Here is a 13,662-nt window from a genome sequence, read left to right as displayed (position 1 = left end):
CAGCAAGCTAGCCAGCGGCGATGCTGATCCTCGCTCTCACATCTCCTTTTGCGTCGCAAGGCCCTTTTCTGTCTATGCCCACATACTCCCCCACCCCCCTCGCTCGGATTGGTGTGACGGCAGCTCGGGCGCGAGGGCAGCGCGAAGGCGACCGAGCCGACCGTTGGGCCGCCGCGGTTGGGGGCCGCGCCCCCCTGGCGATACCCGAGCGGATGCCCGCCCGTTCCACCGGCGCCCGGCCCAGCCTGTTCCTCTCCGCAGAACCCGATCCCAGGTCCCGGGGAGGAGAGAGAGGGCGATGGATGGGGAAGGGGAGGGAGGGGGCGTGCGACCTCCTGGGGGGAAAGCACCGCCATCTCCTTGAGGCTATTCCTCCGGACACTCCTGGTTTGTGCTTTATCCGCAACTTCGCCTTCCCGCCTTTTCTGAGCTGCTGTATCATGTCGGAGCGCTCCAGACGCCGTCCGCCGACGACACCCTCTCCCATTCGTCTGCTCGTTAAGCTTATCCGCGCCTCTCTCTCTCTCTCCGCCCCCAGCCCGATCACTATAGCTACTCTTTACTAGTCCTGGCGGTGAACCATCTCGGCGATAGCTTCTTCCTAAACGGCATCTTGTCCGATTCTGCTGCCTATTCTGCGGCGTCGTCCCTGTGATTTTTTTTTGATGATGATGCTCATCTCCCTCTGCATATCAAAGGCTCGGTTCCGAAACAGTGACCGCCGGTTCTGCTTGCTGCTGCCTACTGCTGCTTGCCATCTCATGCTCATCCGTACTCCTCGGCTCTCTCTGAATAGAACTGCCGCCGTCTGGCCACCAAGGGGCCCAGGCCGATCGGCTCACCGTCAGCGAAATCTCCCCAACTCATCTCATGCGGCTGATGATTGCCGGGGCTAAATCCATCCCGCTGTGGCGTTTTTCTTTTCTCACCATGGCTGCCATAAGGAGGAGCTGCGAAGAGGTGAGGGCGTGCGGCTCTTTTTTTTCCACTTCTTCTTCGTTGCTCCCTTGAATCTGAGCCACCCACCCCATGTTGGATTCGCAAGGGGCGTTCGTGCAAACATCCAACCGACTGATGGCTCCTCCATGCGGCCTCCGACTTGGCTACCTAGAGAGATAGGTATACTACATCGGATGCTGGCTCTCTGGGCAGGGGTGTTCGGCAGTCACGGGGTCTTTGAGGAACGGCCACGCGATAAGGCTTCAGCCACCCGCCGCCATCGCCATCCCGCAACCCTAAAAACAGCATAACCAGCCACACTCTTGTGCATCCCTAGATCTAGGAGTTGACGAGCGCCAACGTTCCCATTTCCATGTGTCAATATCGCTCACTCTCTGTGGGTCTGCCGTACCTGGTCGTGAGATGACCCCCTCGGGTGCTTCGTCGTGACCGAGATGTCTTGACCACCTCACCAGTCGCTTGGTCTCGGGGCTGCACGAGGGTGGGAATCACAAGGCTTTGTGGGGGCTTTGCGGCCGCCTTCTGATGCTGTCGTGGGAAGCTCGCGCTCCTTATTCGTGGCTAATGCTGATTGCACGAGGCTTTCGCGATGCCCCTACGGCCAATCAGTGAGGCACTCACCATTTCCTGCTGGGAGAAAAGAAAAAGCAGCCCCCATCTAGGAGTCGTCCGTGCGGTTGCACAGTCGGGCGCGGAAACGTGAAGGAGACTAGGTATGGCGAATAGAGCATTCTGCCGATGCACGCCTTCTCTTCTCACACTCAACTCGCTATGCTGTTGATATCCTGATCCGTCCAGCCGGGCCAAGCGCAAAAACTCGGTCTTGGACCCCTGAGCTGCTCCCCCTGAATCTGCACTCGCCTACTAGCCCCCTCCCCGACCCATAGTCTGCTCAAATCCGCTAGAGGGTCTTGCGGCAGGGGGGATTCCTGCTGACATGTACGACGGTGGGAACTGTTACTTCGGTGCCTTGTTGGTCACCAAGGGGCTGGTGTATGCCTCTTTACAGCACCCCTCGGAAGAATCTCTTTGTTGAGTGCGCTATACAAGCTCGGTGGCTACTTCCGACGTCCCGTAGCAAATCTCTACCTGTGAGGCAAGGGCAGCACAGGCCGCAGTGGGATTCTCCCCTGGGGGAGCTATCTGCGCGTCTTGATGTGCATGCCACTCCCAGGCACCATGCACAAGTCGGCGGTCGTAGCTAGTCTGCATGCCTCTATCTTTCACACAAAAGAGAGAGAGAGAGAGAGAAAGAGCGGGAGGGGGTGTGACTGCTGCAAACGCCCCGCACAGCCTGTGGGCGTCCACGGCCTATGTCTGGCGGTAATGCTAGTAGACGCGATGCCTCGTCGAGGGCGGGTGGGTGGTCAGATATGCCTCACCCGTGCGGCCTATGGCCACTTCCCTCTCCATGCCTCCTCCGTGCTTCCGGTCCCTCATCAGCAGTCGTGAGAGGATGAAGCCAGAGTCGGGAGATGGGACTGCCCGACCTCCGGTGCGAGGAGGGGGGAGGCGTGTGCGTCGCCCAGGAGCGCAATAGCATCCCTCACCAAGCATCGTACGCTCTGCCCATTGGCCTGAAATCTGCCGCTCTCCCAGACTAGCCCCTCTCGCTATCACTCTCTCTCTCCCTCCTTCACTCCACCCCCATCCATCGCCACCGCCGGTACCCCTCCTCCTCCGCCGCCCCCCAAAAGTCATATATCCTCCATCCACCAGAACCTGAAGCTCCAGTAGCATCGCTCTGACGCGCGTCACAGACTCCACCTCCTCCTTTTGCCTTGGGATGTGCTCTGGCCACCACCCCTGCGAGAGGGGCCCATCTCTGTCTCACAGCTCCTTGCTCATCTGTCCGTAGTCGGACACGCAGGCCATCCACGAAGCACGAGGCACGGAGGCAAGGACGGGGATACACAACATCTGTTGGTTGTACGCGAGGGGTGGCGGGGCAGGTGCCGCCGCTTCGCGCCACGGCCCGGCCGAACAGGCAGCAGCAGAAGAAGCGTTTAACCCCTCTCTATATACCAAAACCTGGCGCCACCCAGTGCGTCTCCACGGCCCAGATCCTGTTCGGCCCCGTCCATCGTTCGAGTGAGTGTAGATCCATCTATATCGGCACAAGAAGGATCACGAAGGGGGTAGGTGCAGCGTGGTATCGCTAGGCCTGGCACGTCCCAAGACTTTCCTGATATTGCCCGAATAGAATGATGGTTTTATTTGCCACTAGAAGAGGAGGGGCGTGACTCCCTCGGATGGCACCCGAGGCAGCCACGAGCGCTGCGGTAGCCTTGTTTTGGTTCGTCCATACGACTACATGATTACTCTATGGGGGAAGGAAGACCGAACGGAGACAGAGGCCCGGGAGCTGTTTCATCCTCCCCGTGTAAGCCGGGAAGAGGGCCGGCGAGGAAGGGTTGGTGGGTGGGCGAGCGGGATGAGGGGGGAGCGGGGAGCATGTGCTGGCGCCAACTCTACCACGGCCGCGCCACCGCGGAGTTCCCCCCATCCTCGCCCTACTCATCCTTCCCCTCGGTCTTGTCCTCCTCCCCGGCCTCCTCGTAGAACCGCTGCCTCACCTCGTCTGGCACGCGCTGGCGGGGCCCGGAGCAGTCCACGGTCGTGGGAGGGTCCCGTCTCTTCGGGTAGGCCACCTTGATGTGCCCGGATCTCCTGGCGAACCAGTCGCCCCGCCCCACCACCAGGTCGATGGCGCCGAGGCGGCTGCCGGCGCCCGCGGCCCTGCCGGCCGGAGCGACGTTTGGGTTCTCGGCCCAGACCTCGGTCGCGTCCTTGCTGATGTACAGATCCCAGCGGTCCTCGTGGTCCGAGTAGGGTGCGGGGATCTCGAAGACGTAGTAGCCGTCGAGCTCGACTGGGGAAAGGGGGAAGGGGGAGGGGAGGTGGTTGTTTTGCTATGTGTGAGCGGAAGAAAGTACTCGTGCGGTGTGCAAGCGCGCTTCCATTGAGCTAGGAAAAAAAGGGATAGTCACGGAAAATGACAGAATAATCTCACCGTCTGGCGGCCTCAAATCCTCAATGTCGACCTGACCTAGTTCCGGGTAGATGAATATGTACCGCTGCTCCTCGAGGGCCTTCTGGGCGGCGATACGCTCAGATGCCTTTTTCACATACTCTATCGCGCCCGGCGAGTCTGGCGGGGACGGGGGTATGGATGGTGGATTTGGGGATTCTGGGTCCGCCATGGTTTTCGTGTCTGGGATAAGCGGTGTTGAGGTAAAGATGTTGTGAGATGTAGCGCAATATCTCGAGGACTGTTGGAGAGAGATGTATCTGTCGAGGTTTATATAGGCCCATGGCAGGTATGGAATCTGTGAGGCTAAAGATGTCAATAACAGTTGATAGATGGATCCTTGGGGAATACCGGCGGTTTACCAACGCCTTGTCTGGCATATCTGCTTCGGGCCGCATTGCTGGTGGTTTGTCATTGAGGAGGCAAGTTGTAGACTTTGAATGGCTTCGCATTGTTTATCGAGCTGGCAGACTATGGAGATGGAAGGTGATTTGACTTTCCCAGATATTCCATCTCCAAAGCCCACCACTCAATCACTCCCTACCTACCTACCTAGTCGGGCACAACGCTCAAAGCTCTGACGTGTGACGTCTGATGTGCTCGACTCAACACTTCCTAGCTCCATTCCCAACCCTGGTCCCCTGAGGGCCCGGTCGTCTCCCTGTCGAGCAGACTCATGTTGACACCCCAAAAAAAAACATCAACAGAACAGCCCGGTTTCCCTTCATCCCCCACCACCCTCTCCCCGGCTTTACATGACGTTGCAGGAGACGTCGACGCCCGGGTCGCGCCTGCCGGGACCCAGGCCCCAGCGCAGGCCGTTCTCGACGCGGACGACCATGCGCACCATGTTGCGGTCGTAGTGGCCGTCGAGGTCGTGCTTGGGGCAGCAGAGCTTGGTGGCCTTGAAGTAGGGCGGCGCCTCCTTGGGGATGCCGTTGAAGAAGAAGGGGCAGGTGCTGAAGCCGTAGCCGGGCCAGCACGGCTGCGTCACCGCCGTCCACTTGCAGCCGCAGGTGGGGTCCTTGAAGAAGGCCGTCTGGCACATGGTGTCTGTTTTTTTTTTTTTTTTGTCTTTTTTTGGTTCTGGGTTTCTGGGGGGCTTGGTGGGTAGGTGGCTTCTGAAGGGCTGGACGAGAGTGAGTGGTGGTGCGACAGTGAATTTGCGTGATTGCTTTGAGTTGATATTCAGGTTGATATTCGACTCTTGTTTGGCTGTTGGACGGTTCAGGGCAAGGAAGGTCTGATTGAATTGTCGTCCAAGAGGCAGCCCGGTGGTTCAAGGCGTTGGATGCTTGAAGGCCACTTCCTTGTCGGCGAGACGGCGGATGTTCTGCATGTGGATTTTGAGAGGGGGAAAAATCGGTGTTGTTTTGTTTGGGTGTTTTGTGTGTGAGCTTTTGGTTGTGAAAAAAAAGATGGTTGAGTTGGATGGGGAGAAAGAGATCAAGCCAAGGAAAGTGACGGAAAAGCTTGGCGCTGTTTAAAAGAAATCTGAAGGGCGGGTGAGCGAAAAAGGGGGCCCGGCGGGTGACACGGCTGCCTGTCCGGGCTCGACCAGGAAGGCCGGCCTTGGCTGCCCTCCCCCGTCCGGATCCCCGACCTGCAGTCGCCCGCGCCACGAACCGGTCTTGGCGCCTGAAACCCGCGAAAAAAAAAAAAAATCTGGCACGCCCTTTTTTTTGGAATTGTGCAGACCGGCAAACTCCTTGTCGGAGGCCTCTGTATACCTGAAACTCGCGCGCACATGGACGGCGTGGAACGTGGGCGGTCTAGACGCCCGGCCAGCCCGGGCCTTGGGGGAGCTTTCCCCCTTCGGCGCAAAGCACGCAGAGGCAAACTCGAGCCGAATATGATAGACCTTGGCGTTTTGATAAAGGCTGCGCCGCTGAGGCCTAAGCGATAAATCAAGCGGCATTATCTACATCGCTTGCTAAACGACAGACCCCGACCTAGACCATGATGTTTGATGAAGCCAGAGCCGTCGAGACCCCAAACGATAGACAAAGCAACAACCTCTACATCGCTTGCTAGACGACGAACCCCGACCTAGACCATGATCTTTAATGAAGCCGAAGTCGTCGAGGCCCCGATAATAGGCAAAGTAGCAACATCTACAACGCTTGCTAAACAACAGACCCCGACCCAGAACCACCTCTGCAATATTATCTCATGCTGACACTACTCCCACCCAAGCGCGCGACAACAACGACCATGCTCAGCACCCCTTGGACGCTTCCTATTCGTTCAGCGAGGTCTGATCCAAGTCCTTGAGCGTGCCCGCCTTGCCGGCGGCCGCGAGCTCGTCGGCCGTCTCCGAGGCCGAGTCCCCGCAGAGCCGCGAGATCATGTCCTCGATGCGCGACATGGCATCCTCGAGCGAGTCGAGCCGGTCCGTGATGGCCGTCATGTCGTCCGAGCCGGCCACCCGCCGCAGCTGCTCCACCAGGAACGGGTCGATGCTGTCGCGCCGTCCCAGCGGCCGGGGCGAGCGCTTGTCCGGGTCGCGCCCGCGCCCTTGCTCCCGATTCTGGCTCTGGCTCGGGCTTTGCCCCTGGCCCTGTCCTTGTCCTTGCCCTTGCCCCTGGGCCGCCGCATGTTGGCCGTCCGCCGCGGCCGGGCTCACCGTGCCGCCAGAGTTGTTCTGGGCCGCGACACCCAGCTTCTGACTGCTCTGGACCGACGCCGCGCCCGACCCGTTGGAGTGGCTCATCTGGCGCGTGAACTGGCGGCGGATGAGGTGCCGCGTCAGGTCGTCATCGACGGCGATTTCGTCGCGCACGCTGCGCGGCGGCTGGATCTCAAAGACGTCCTGGATGTCTCCGTGGGCCGTGATGTGCCACCAGTCCCAGGACCACTGCCAGGGCCACGAGCCCGAGGCCTGCTGCGCCGTTCCTGGTCGCAGCGACTCGGTGTCCAGGCCCGTGTTGGTGCCGCCCGTGTTGCTGCTGCCGTCCTCGTTTGGCCAGAGGAACCACCGCTCGGCCAGCGCGATTGCGAGGAGCAATGGGAGGTTGAGAGTCCGCACGCTGGCCACGTGGATGGTGTGAAACTTGCGTGGCGATACGATCCACTTGAGTGGAAGCAGGATGAGCATGGCGATGATGTTGAATGGTGGCTGGTAGGCAAAAATGGCGTCTGCCTTGACTCCCTCAAGGGTCAGCACAGCGTGGCGATACTGGATTTCGGCTGTCGCGTTTTGGACAACTATTTTTTTTTCGTCAGTCAGTCCGGTTTCAGTGAAGAGAGAAGCTGCTGGATAAAACTTACTAGTGCTAAACGTATTTGAAAGCATCGAGACGAGAATGGTGAGGAAAAGGGTGTTGCCTGTCCGTCCGCACACATGGTCAGAACAAGATAGCCTCGCCGAGACCAAGAATAATATCCAGGGATGCTCGATGTGACGTACCCAAAAATGTAAAGGCCACCATGAGACTAGGACCCAGTAGCCAGTGGAACTCGACGGAGCGATGAATACCCGTACCGTCGAGCCCGAACCATATCCAGAGCATCCACTCGGCTATCGTCAACGGCTCGTGTTTGTTCCCGCCTAGCCAGATGAGCGAGAGCATGAAGCCTCCAAAACACCAGGCGGCCAAGGCCGAGAGTAGGGTGAAGTCGGACATCATGGCCCGGAGCGACACAAAGAGCAGGTTGTCCGAGAGCAGGTTGAAGGCGAGGCGCGGGATGAGCACGGGGGCGGCCATGGCGAGCACGTCAAGCGCCTGCTGGCCGGGCTCGTCGAGGCCCATGTGCAGGCCGTAGATGCGCAACACCAGATAAATCCAGTAGATGCACGAAAAGGCCACGTCGAGAAACGACCACAGGTTCTGCGTGTAAACGTGCCAGCCGTGCTCGAGGATGGCAGCAAAGCTGTCCAGCACCCAGCCAAAGGCGTAGACGGCGAAGCAGATCTCGATGATGCTGATCTTGGAGACCTTGCGCTCGGCCATGAAGCTCAGGTACAAACCAAGCAGGATGATGAACTGGCTGACCTCGAGGATGTTCCGGGTGCGCGGAACGATGAGCCGGTACTGATTCAACAGGGAGGCATCCCGAGGGTCGTACAGAGATATTGGCTTTTGCTTGTACCGATCCGGGATGATGTTGAGGTAGCTAGATGGGGTGTAGGTGATCCTGCCCGTGTATATGGCATCGATGCTATAGGGGTTCAGTTAGTATCCTAGGGGAATTTCATTTTGATGCAGAAGGGGAATGGGTCAGACGACAGCAGGCCCAAGTACGCACACTTTCTGGCAGCTCGTGGAGCTCAGAAACAACTTGCTCTCGCCTAGAATGGCAATCTCGAGAGTCGGGAGCGATCTGTGATGTATCCGCTCGCCTGACAGCTGCTCGTCACGGAACAAGTCATCAGGGGCGTTCTGGAAGGGGTGGAAGCCGGCAACCAGGATGTGGGCCAGGACCAAGAGGCCGTCATTTCCAGGGTTGTCCTCGCTGAAGCGGCGCAGGATCCTAGTTGCAACCAGCTCGCAGAGGGTTGCGCGAGCAAAGTTGACATTTTGGCGGTTGTTCAGGTGCGCCTGTTCATACAAAAATTGGACCCGGTTCACGAGCAGGCAGTACACTGTTGTTGTTGGAACGTCGGACGGGGACATGATCAGAGAGACCATTAGAACTAGCCAGGCACAATGCAACGACACAATGCAACGCTACACGGGTCTAGCGCAACCATGTCAAGATCAAGAGCGCGCCGGCACTGACCTATAGAGATGTCGTCTAGCCCATACAGCTTGTCGACCAGGGGGCGCACGACCGAGATGTTGATGCGCACGTCCCGCAGCTGGTCCAGGGTGAGGTAGTCCTCGACGATGGCCACGATGTCGCGGCGGATCCTGTGGATGTTTGTGTAGACGGGCAGGTGCTGGTGGCTGTTTGTCACGCACGAGGACAGCGGCGGTGGCTCGCGCTGGTTGGGCCGTTCCTGTTCCCTCCTGGGGAGCAGCGGCTGCCTCTCGTCCGTCGAGAAGGTGAGCACGGGGCCGGTCCCGCGACGACGCGGCGAGGGCCTTCGTTCTCTAGCAGCCATGCCGAGCACGGTGTGGTTTTTCTTTTTTATGTCTTTGTGGCCCGTTTATGTTGGACTCGAGTGCCACGACCGATCTAGACTGGCAGTGCAGGCAGCAGGCAGTGCAGGTAGCCGACCCAGACAGACAGGTAAAAAGCCGATCCAGCCGGGTTTTAGTCTCGGGCGGCACCAGGCACTGGAGACAGCAGCAAGCCCTCAATGGCGGCAATAAGGTTGGCTGGCTGTTGGGTGGTGGAACAGCACAAGAATCAGAAGAGAGCTTATCGTACAAGCACTGGGCCGTTGACGCAATCGATGCCAAAGAAAATCGATCCCAAGAAAAAAACAACGGACGCGAGAGAAGTAGCCAATTGGGAAGTGGGCTATAAATGCCTCCAGCACGGCCGCACTACAGCTAGCGCAGAGCAGGAACGATGGGAATATTCATGATGCGGACATCAAACGCAGTGCCGACAGAGCTGGTTTTTAGTCCGTTTCCTTCCAGGTCCGTTTGGTTTGGGCGTCTGGGTTTAGCGGTCGCTTGGGGGTTGCAGTCGGCTGCGTGTCTTGGCTTATCCTAGCCGTGCACTGCATAAAGCCAAGTTCAATGCCCCCACTGGCACCGTTTCGCGACCGCCGTTCTGGCAGCGCTTCGTGATTGGCTCCTGACGGTCCAGGCCAGCGGACAGCCACTGAAGCCACTGATGATGCGTGGCTTAACGCCTTCATCTCTGGCCAAAAACTCCAACCCTCTCCCTCCAAGCCACACGCAGTCCAGACCAGACTCCGTCTGCCCACCCCGCCGTTTGCGAACCCCTGATGCACACCCGACGACCAGCGGAGCTGCCCGTCCAGTCTTACCCACCGCAAAAGTCGAGCGCCGGCCAGGCCGCCTTCCCCTGAAGCCCAAGCAAGCGTCGACGGCAGCGCAGCCCCCCAAAGATGCGTCTGCAAGTCACGAGCCATCCGACGAAGACGACGAAGACGAAGACGACGAAGACGTAGACGACGACGACGACGACGAAGACGACGACAGGACCCCACTACTAAGGCCATGCTTACAGCCACGAACCTCTTCCGCCTCCCGTCCAAGTTCCGCCGCCGGGCCCGTCGCCGCCGCATGGCGACCCTGGTGGCGCTCGCGGCCCTGAGCCTGCTCGTGCTGCTGCCGCTGTACGCCGTCTACAAGCCGCCGGCCCCGCTGCTCCGCCACCTGGCCCGCCACTGGCCCGACGTGCTCTGGCAGGTCGACCCGGACCGCCTACCGCGGGACCACCACCACCCCGAGGACGGCCGCTCCTCCTCCTCGGGCCCGGCAAAGGTGGTGGCCCTGACCATCGACGACGCGCCCTCGGACCAGACGGCCCGCATACTCGACCTGCTGCGCGCGCACGGCGCCCGCGCCACCTTCTTCGTCATCGGCGGCCAGGTCGAGGGCCGCGAGGAGCTGCTGCGCCGCATCGTGCGCGAGGGCCACGAGCTCGGCAACCACGCCATGCACGACGAGGCCTCGCGCAGCCTGCGGCCCGACGAGCTCGAGGACCAGATCCTGCGCGTCCAGGGCATGATCCGCGCCGCGTACGCCGACGTGGCCATTGAGCGGGAGGAGGAGGAGGAGGAGGAGGGGGAGGAAGAAGAAGAAGAAGAAGAAGAAGACGAAGGAGGAGAAGAAGAGGAGCAAAGAAGAGGAGCAAAGGCCGGAGTCAGAAAAAGCAGGAAACCTCCAGGCTCGAGCCCCGGCCTCGGCCCCGGCCCCTACGCCCCGCGCTACAACTACTTCCGGCCCGGGTCCGGCTTCTTCACGGACCGGATGCGCGGCCTTGTCTCGCGGCTGGGCTACCGGCTGGTGCTGGGCAGCATCTACCCGCACGACGCGCAGATCAGCCACTGGCGCCTCAACGCGCGCCACATCCTCAGCATGCTGCGCCCGGGCCGCATCATCATCTGCCACGACCGCCGCAGCTGGACAGTGCCCATGCTCGAGAGGGTCCTGCCCGAGGCCAGGCGGAGGGGCTACCAGCTCGTCAACGTCAGCGAGCTCATCACCATGGCCGACACCGACACGTAGGCGACGGCCGGGTCGATGACTTTCTTTTTTCGCCTGCCGCGGCGCTGGACGGACGCTGCAGCCGTTGTACACGTATATAATCAGAGGGACAGGGTTTTTTTTTTTTTTTTGGGACTGGCACATTGACGACGTTATAGCATGATCTGCATAGTTCTGGCGCCATTTCTTTTCGTTAGATGTACAGCACGAGTGAGGCTGTTGTTTTGGGGGGTTTTGTTCTCTGATATATTTGTTTGTTTTTGCCTGTTAAGTGGGCTTATATAGCCCGTTGTTTGACATGTTGTTCGCCGACCATGGAAAACGCGGCAAACTTTTAATGCATTTCTTGTTGATTTCTCCTCTCCCTCTCGAACCGTCCAAGGGTGATTGTATCGCCATGCTTCACACCACGCACACCCCTCCCAACCTCAACCCGCTAACCCCCCCTAGCCCCCGTCCTCGTCCACAATCGCCCGGAAGCCCTGCAGCAGGTCCTCCCGCAGGTCCTCCCAGGCCTCGACGCCGACGCTGACGCGGAGCAGGCGCCTGTCGACGAGCGGGTCCGTCATGGCGCGCCACTCGATCAGGCTCTCGACTCCTCCCAGGCTGGTGGCGTGGTGGAACAGCCGCAGTTTGCTCGGCAGCCGGCGCGCGTGGTCCTCGCTGTCGAGCACGACGGAGAAGACGGGCCCGAAGCCGCGCGGCATCTGCCGCCGCAGCCACGACCCGGCGTCGGCCGCCTCTGGCTGCTGGCTGGCGTGTCGCACCTGCACGACCAGCCCGGCGGCCACGGGCGACGACTGTCCCTGTCCCTCCTTGCTAGCCGCCGCCGCCGACGCCGCCACCAGCCAGTCGACCAGCCGCTGCGCGCTCGCGCTCTGCCGCTCCACGCGCAGCTCCAGCGTCCGCAGGCTCCGCACGCCCAGCCACCCCTCCATGCTTCCCATGACGGAGCCCAGCACCAGCCGGTCGGCGCGCAGCTGCCCGACCCAGCCGCCGGCCTCCAGTCTTCCTCTCCTCTTCTCCTCCTGCCCCTGCCCCTGCCCCTGCGCCGTCATCTTGTTGTCGACGGCCCACCGCGGCGCGACGGCCAGCACGCCGCACAGCATGTCTGAATGCCCGCCAAAGTACTTTGTGCCGCTGTGCACCACGGCGTCGGCGCCCCACAGGAACGGGTCCAGCAGCGGCGGCGGCGCAAACGTCGCGTCGACCGTCAGGTACGCGCCCCTGCGCCTGGCGGCGGCCGCGAGCCGCTCGAGGTCGCGCGCCTCGCCCGTGGGGTTGAGCGGCGTCTCGACGTGCACCACGTCCCCGGGGCCGAGGAGGGACAGGGACTCGTCCGACAGCGACGGGACGGCCTCGAGCCCCGTGAGCCGCGACAGGAGCGCGACGACGCCGTGCGAGCCGCTGTAGCCGCCCTCGAGCGCGATCCGGCGCGGGTTGAGGTGGGTCAGGAGCGCGTGCAGGGCCGACAGCCCCGAGCTGTAGGTCAGGCACGGCGCGCCCACGGCTGAGGTCAGGATGGCCTCCATGCGGGTCGTGTTGGGGGCCGTCTCGCGCGAGTAGGTGTGCGTGTCGTGGGTTGCGTTTGGCTTGTGTTTTGTGTGTTGGCGTTAGTGTTTTTGCGGCGAGTGAAGAGAAGAGAAGGGGACGGGGGGGAGGAAAAAAAAAACACACGTCTGGCTGCCCCCAAAACACCAACTTGTCCGGGTCCTCGTTGTACCGGAACGTGGTGCTGACGTGCATCGGCGGCGCGACGGCCGGGTGGCTGTTGATGTAGTCGTCGGCGTGCATGGCGCGCGTCGACAGCGATAGCCCGGGCTCCAAGGCCGCCTCCAGGGGCTCGGGGCCAGGGCCGGCAGGCCGGGCGGCCTCTGTCTTTGGGTCCGCCATTAGTGTGCTGTCTTTGACTCCTAGGCTCAAGAACTATATGCCAGCTGCGCGTCTGAAGGCAACTATAGAGGGCAGATGGGCATCTTGGATACTACCCACACACCTAGGTATATATATATATATACCCCTCGGGCGATCCCGAAGCTTCATGTCAAGCGCAAGGCGCACCGTCTGCGGGGTTCGTTTCGCCCACCCACTCTATCGTTTGCGCCATAAAAAGGAGCCGATTGCAATGCATGACGAGACGGAATCCGGTCCGCTGGGACTAACCTAATCCAACAAGGACCGGAGCCCTTGATGTCGACGTTTTAAGCCACTGCCATCCGCTTGTCCTTACGCAAATTTTACATGAACGAGAATGACGGGCCGATACCGGTCCCGAGGAAAAACAGTGCTCATCTGGACCACAGCTTGCGCACACAGTTAGATCCACCAAGGACCTGCCAAAATCGACACGCATTTATCTCATGCTCGGGCTGCCTCTTATTATTGCAGACCATCCCAGGCCAGCCACCAGGTCCACCCGTTTTCTAGGTACGTGTAGAGGTAGGTAACAAGTCTTACCCACACCTTGGACCTTGCAGGGAAGCTATAACCCTCCAGGGAAGCTATAAATATGGATGCCGTTGTGCAACTTTGCCCATTCCATCCAAAACCGTCAACTCCGAAACTCCACCCAATATACGTGGTATAAATACCACATGT

At 60.4% G+C, this 13,662-nt stretch overlaps 7 protein-coding genes across 7 annotated transcripts; 2 read left to right on the top strand and 5 right to left on the bottom strand.

Annotated features, from left to right (window-relative positions):
• Positions 1–20: 20 nt before the first annotated feature.
• GGTG_01988 (hypothetical protein) lies at positions 21–655 on the top strand (the record flags this gene model as incomplete). The annotated part of the gene is made up of 2 exons (XM_009219759.1): positions 21–387; positions 567–655. 2 exons carry the CDS (start codon positions 21–23, stop codon positions 653–655), a joined length of 456 nt encoding a protein of 151 aa, XP_009218023.1.
• Positions 656–765: 110 nt separating this feature from the next.
• Positions 766–1,584, bottom strand: GGTG_01987 (hypothetical protein; the record flags this gene model as incomplete). Its single annotated transcript, XM_009219758.1, has 2 exons — positions 766–1,107; positions 1,582–1,584. The coding sequence occupies 2 exons, from the start codon at positions 1,582–1,584 to the stop codon at positions 766–768; spliced, it is 345 nt and encodes a 114-aa protein (XP_009218022.1).
• Positions 1,585–3,473: 1,889 nt separating this feature from the next.
• GGTG_01986 (hypothetical protein) lies at positions 3,474–4,163 on the bottom strand (the record flags this gene model as incomplete). The annotated part of the gene is made up of 2 exons (XM_009219757.1): positions 3,474–3,832; positions 3,974–4,163. The coding sequence occupies 2 exons, from the start codon at positions 4,161–4,163 to the stop codon at positions 3,474–3,476; spliced, it is 549 nt and encodes a 182-aa protein (XP_009218021.1).
• Positions 4,164–4,742: 579 nt separating this feature from the next.
• Positions 4,743–5,039, bottom strand: GGTG_01985 (hypothetical protein; the record flags this gene model as incomplete). Its single annotated transcript, XM_009219756.1, has 1 exon — positions 4,743–5,039. The coding sequence occupies one exon, from the start codon at positions 5,037–5,039 to the stop codon at positions 4,743–4,745; it is 297 nt and encodes a 98-aa protein (XP_009218020.1).
• A 798-nt stretch (positions 5,040–5,837) lies between these two features.
• GGTG_01984 (hypothetical protein) lies at positions 5,838–9,517 on the bottom strand. The gene is made up of 5 exons (XM_009219755.1): positions 8,714–9,517; positions 8,240–8,576; positions 7,401–8,152; positions 7,262–7,318; positions 5,838–7,198 (listed from the first exon to the last, which is right to left on the bottom strand). The coding sequence occupies exons 1-5, from the start codon at positions 9,036–9,038 to the stop codon at positions 6,231–6,233; spliced, it is 2,439 nt and encodes an 812-aa protein (XP_009218019.1). The 5' UTR covers positions 9,039–9,517; the 3' UTR covers positions 5,838–6,230.
• Positions 9,518–10,137: 620 nt separating this feature from the next.
• On the top strand, positions 10,138–11,085 carry GGTG_01983 (hypothetical protein; the record flags this gene model as incomplete). Its single annotated transcript, XM_009219754.1, has 2 exons — positions 10,138–10,605; positions 10,714–11,085. The coding sequence occupies 2 exons, from the start codon at positions 10,138–10,140 to the stop codon at positions 11,083–11,085; spliced, it is 840 nt and encodes a 279-aa protein (XP_009218018.1).
• A 425-nt stretch (positions 11,086–11,510) lies between these two features.
• GGTG_01982 (hypothetical protein) lies at positions 11,511–12,957 on the bottom strand (the record flags this gene model as incomplete). Its single annotated transcript, XM_009219753.1, has 2 exons — positions 11,511–12,656; positions 12,742–12,957. 2 exons carry the CDS (start codon positions 12,955–12,957, stop codon positions 11,511–11,513), a joined length of 1,362 nt encoding a protein of 453 aa, XP_009218017.1.
• Between the last annotated feature and the right edge of the window lie 705 nt (positions 12,958–13,662).

The sequence above is a fragment of the Gaeumannomyces tritici genome (assembly GCF_000145635.1).
Source record: "Gaeumannomyces tritici R3-111a-1 unplaced genomic scaffold supercont2.1, whole genome shotgun sequence".
Taxonomy (NCBI): domain Eukaryota; kingdom Fungi; phylum Ascomycota; class Sordariomycetes; order Magnaporthales; family Magnaporthaceae; genus Gaeumannomyces; species Gaeumannomyces tritici.
The sequence above is the reverse complement of the archived record's forward strand: the minus strand, read 5'-3'. Positions and strand labels throughout refer to the sequence as shown.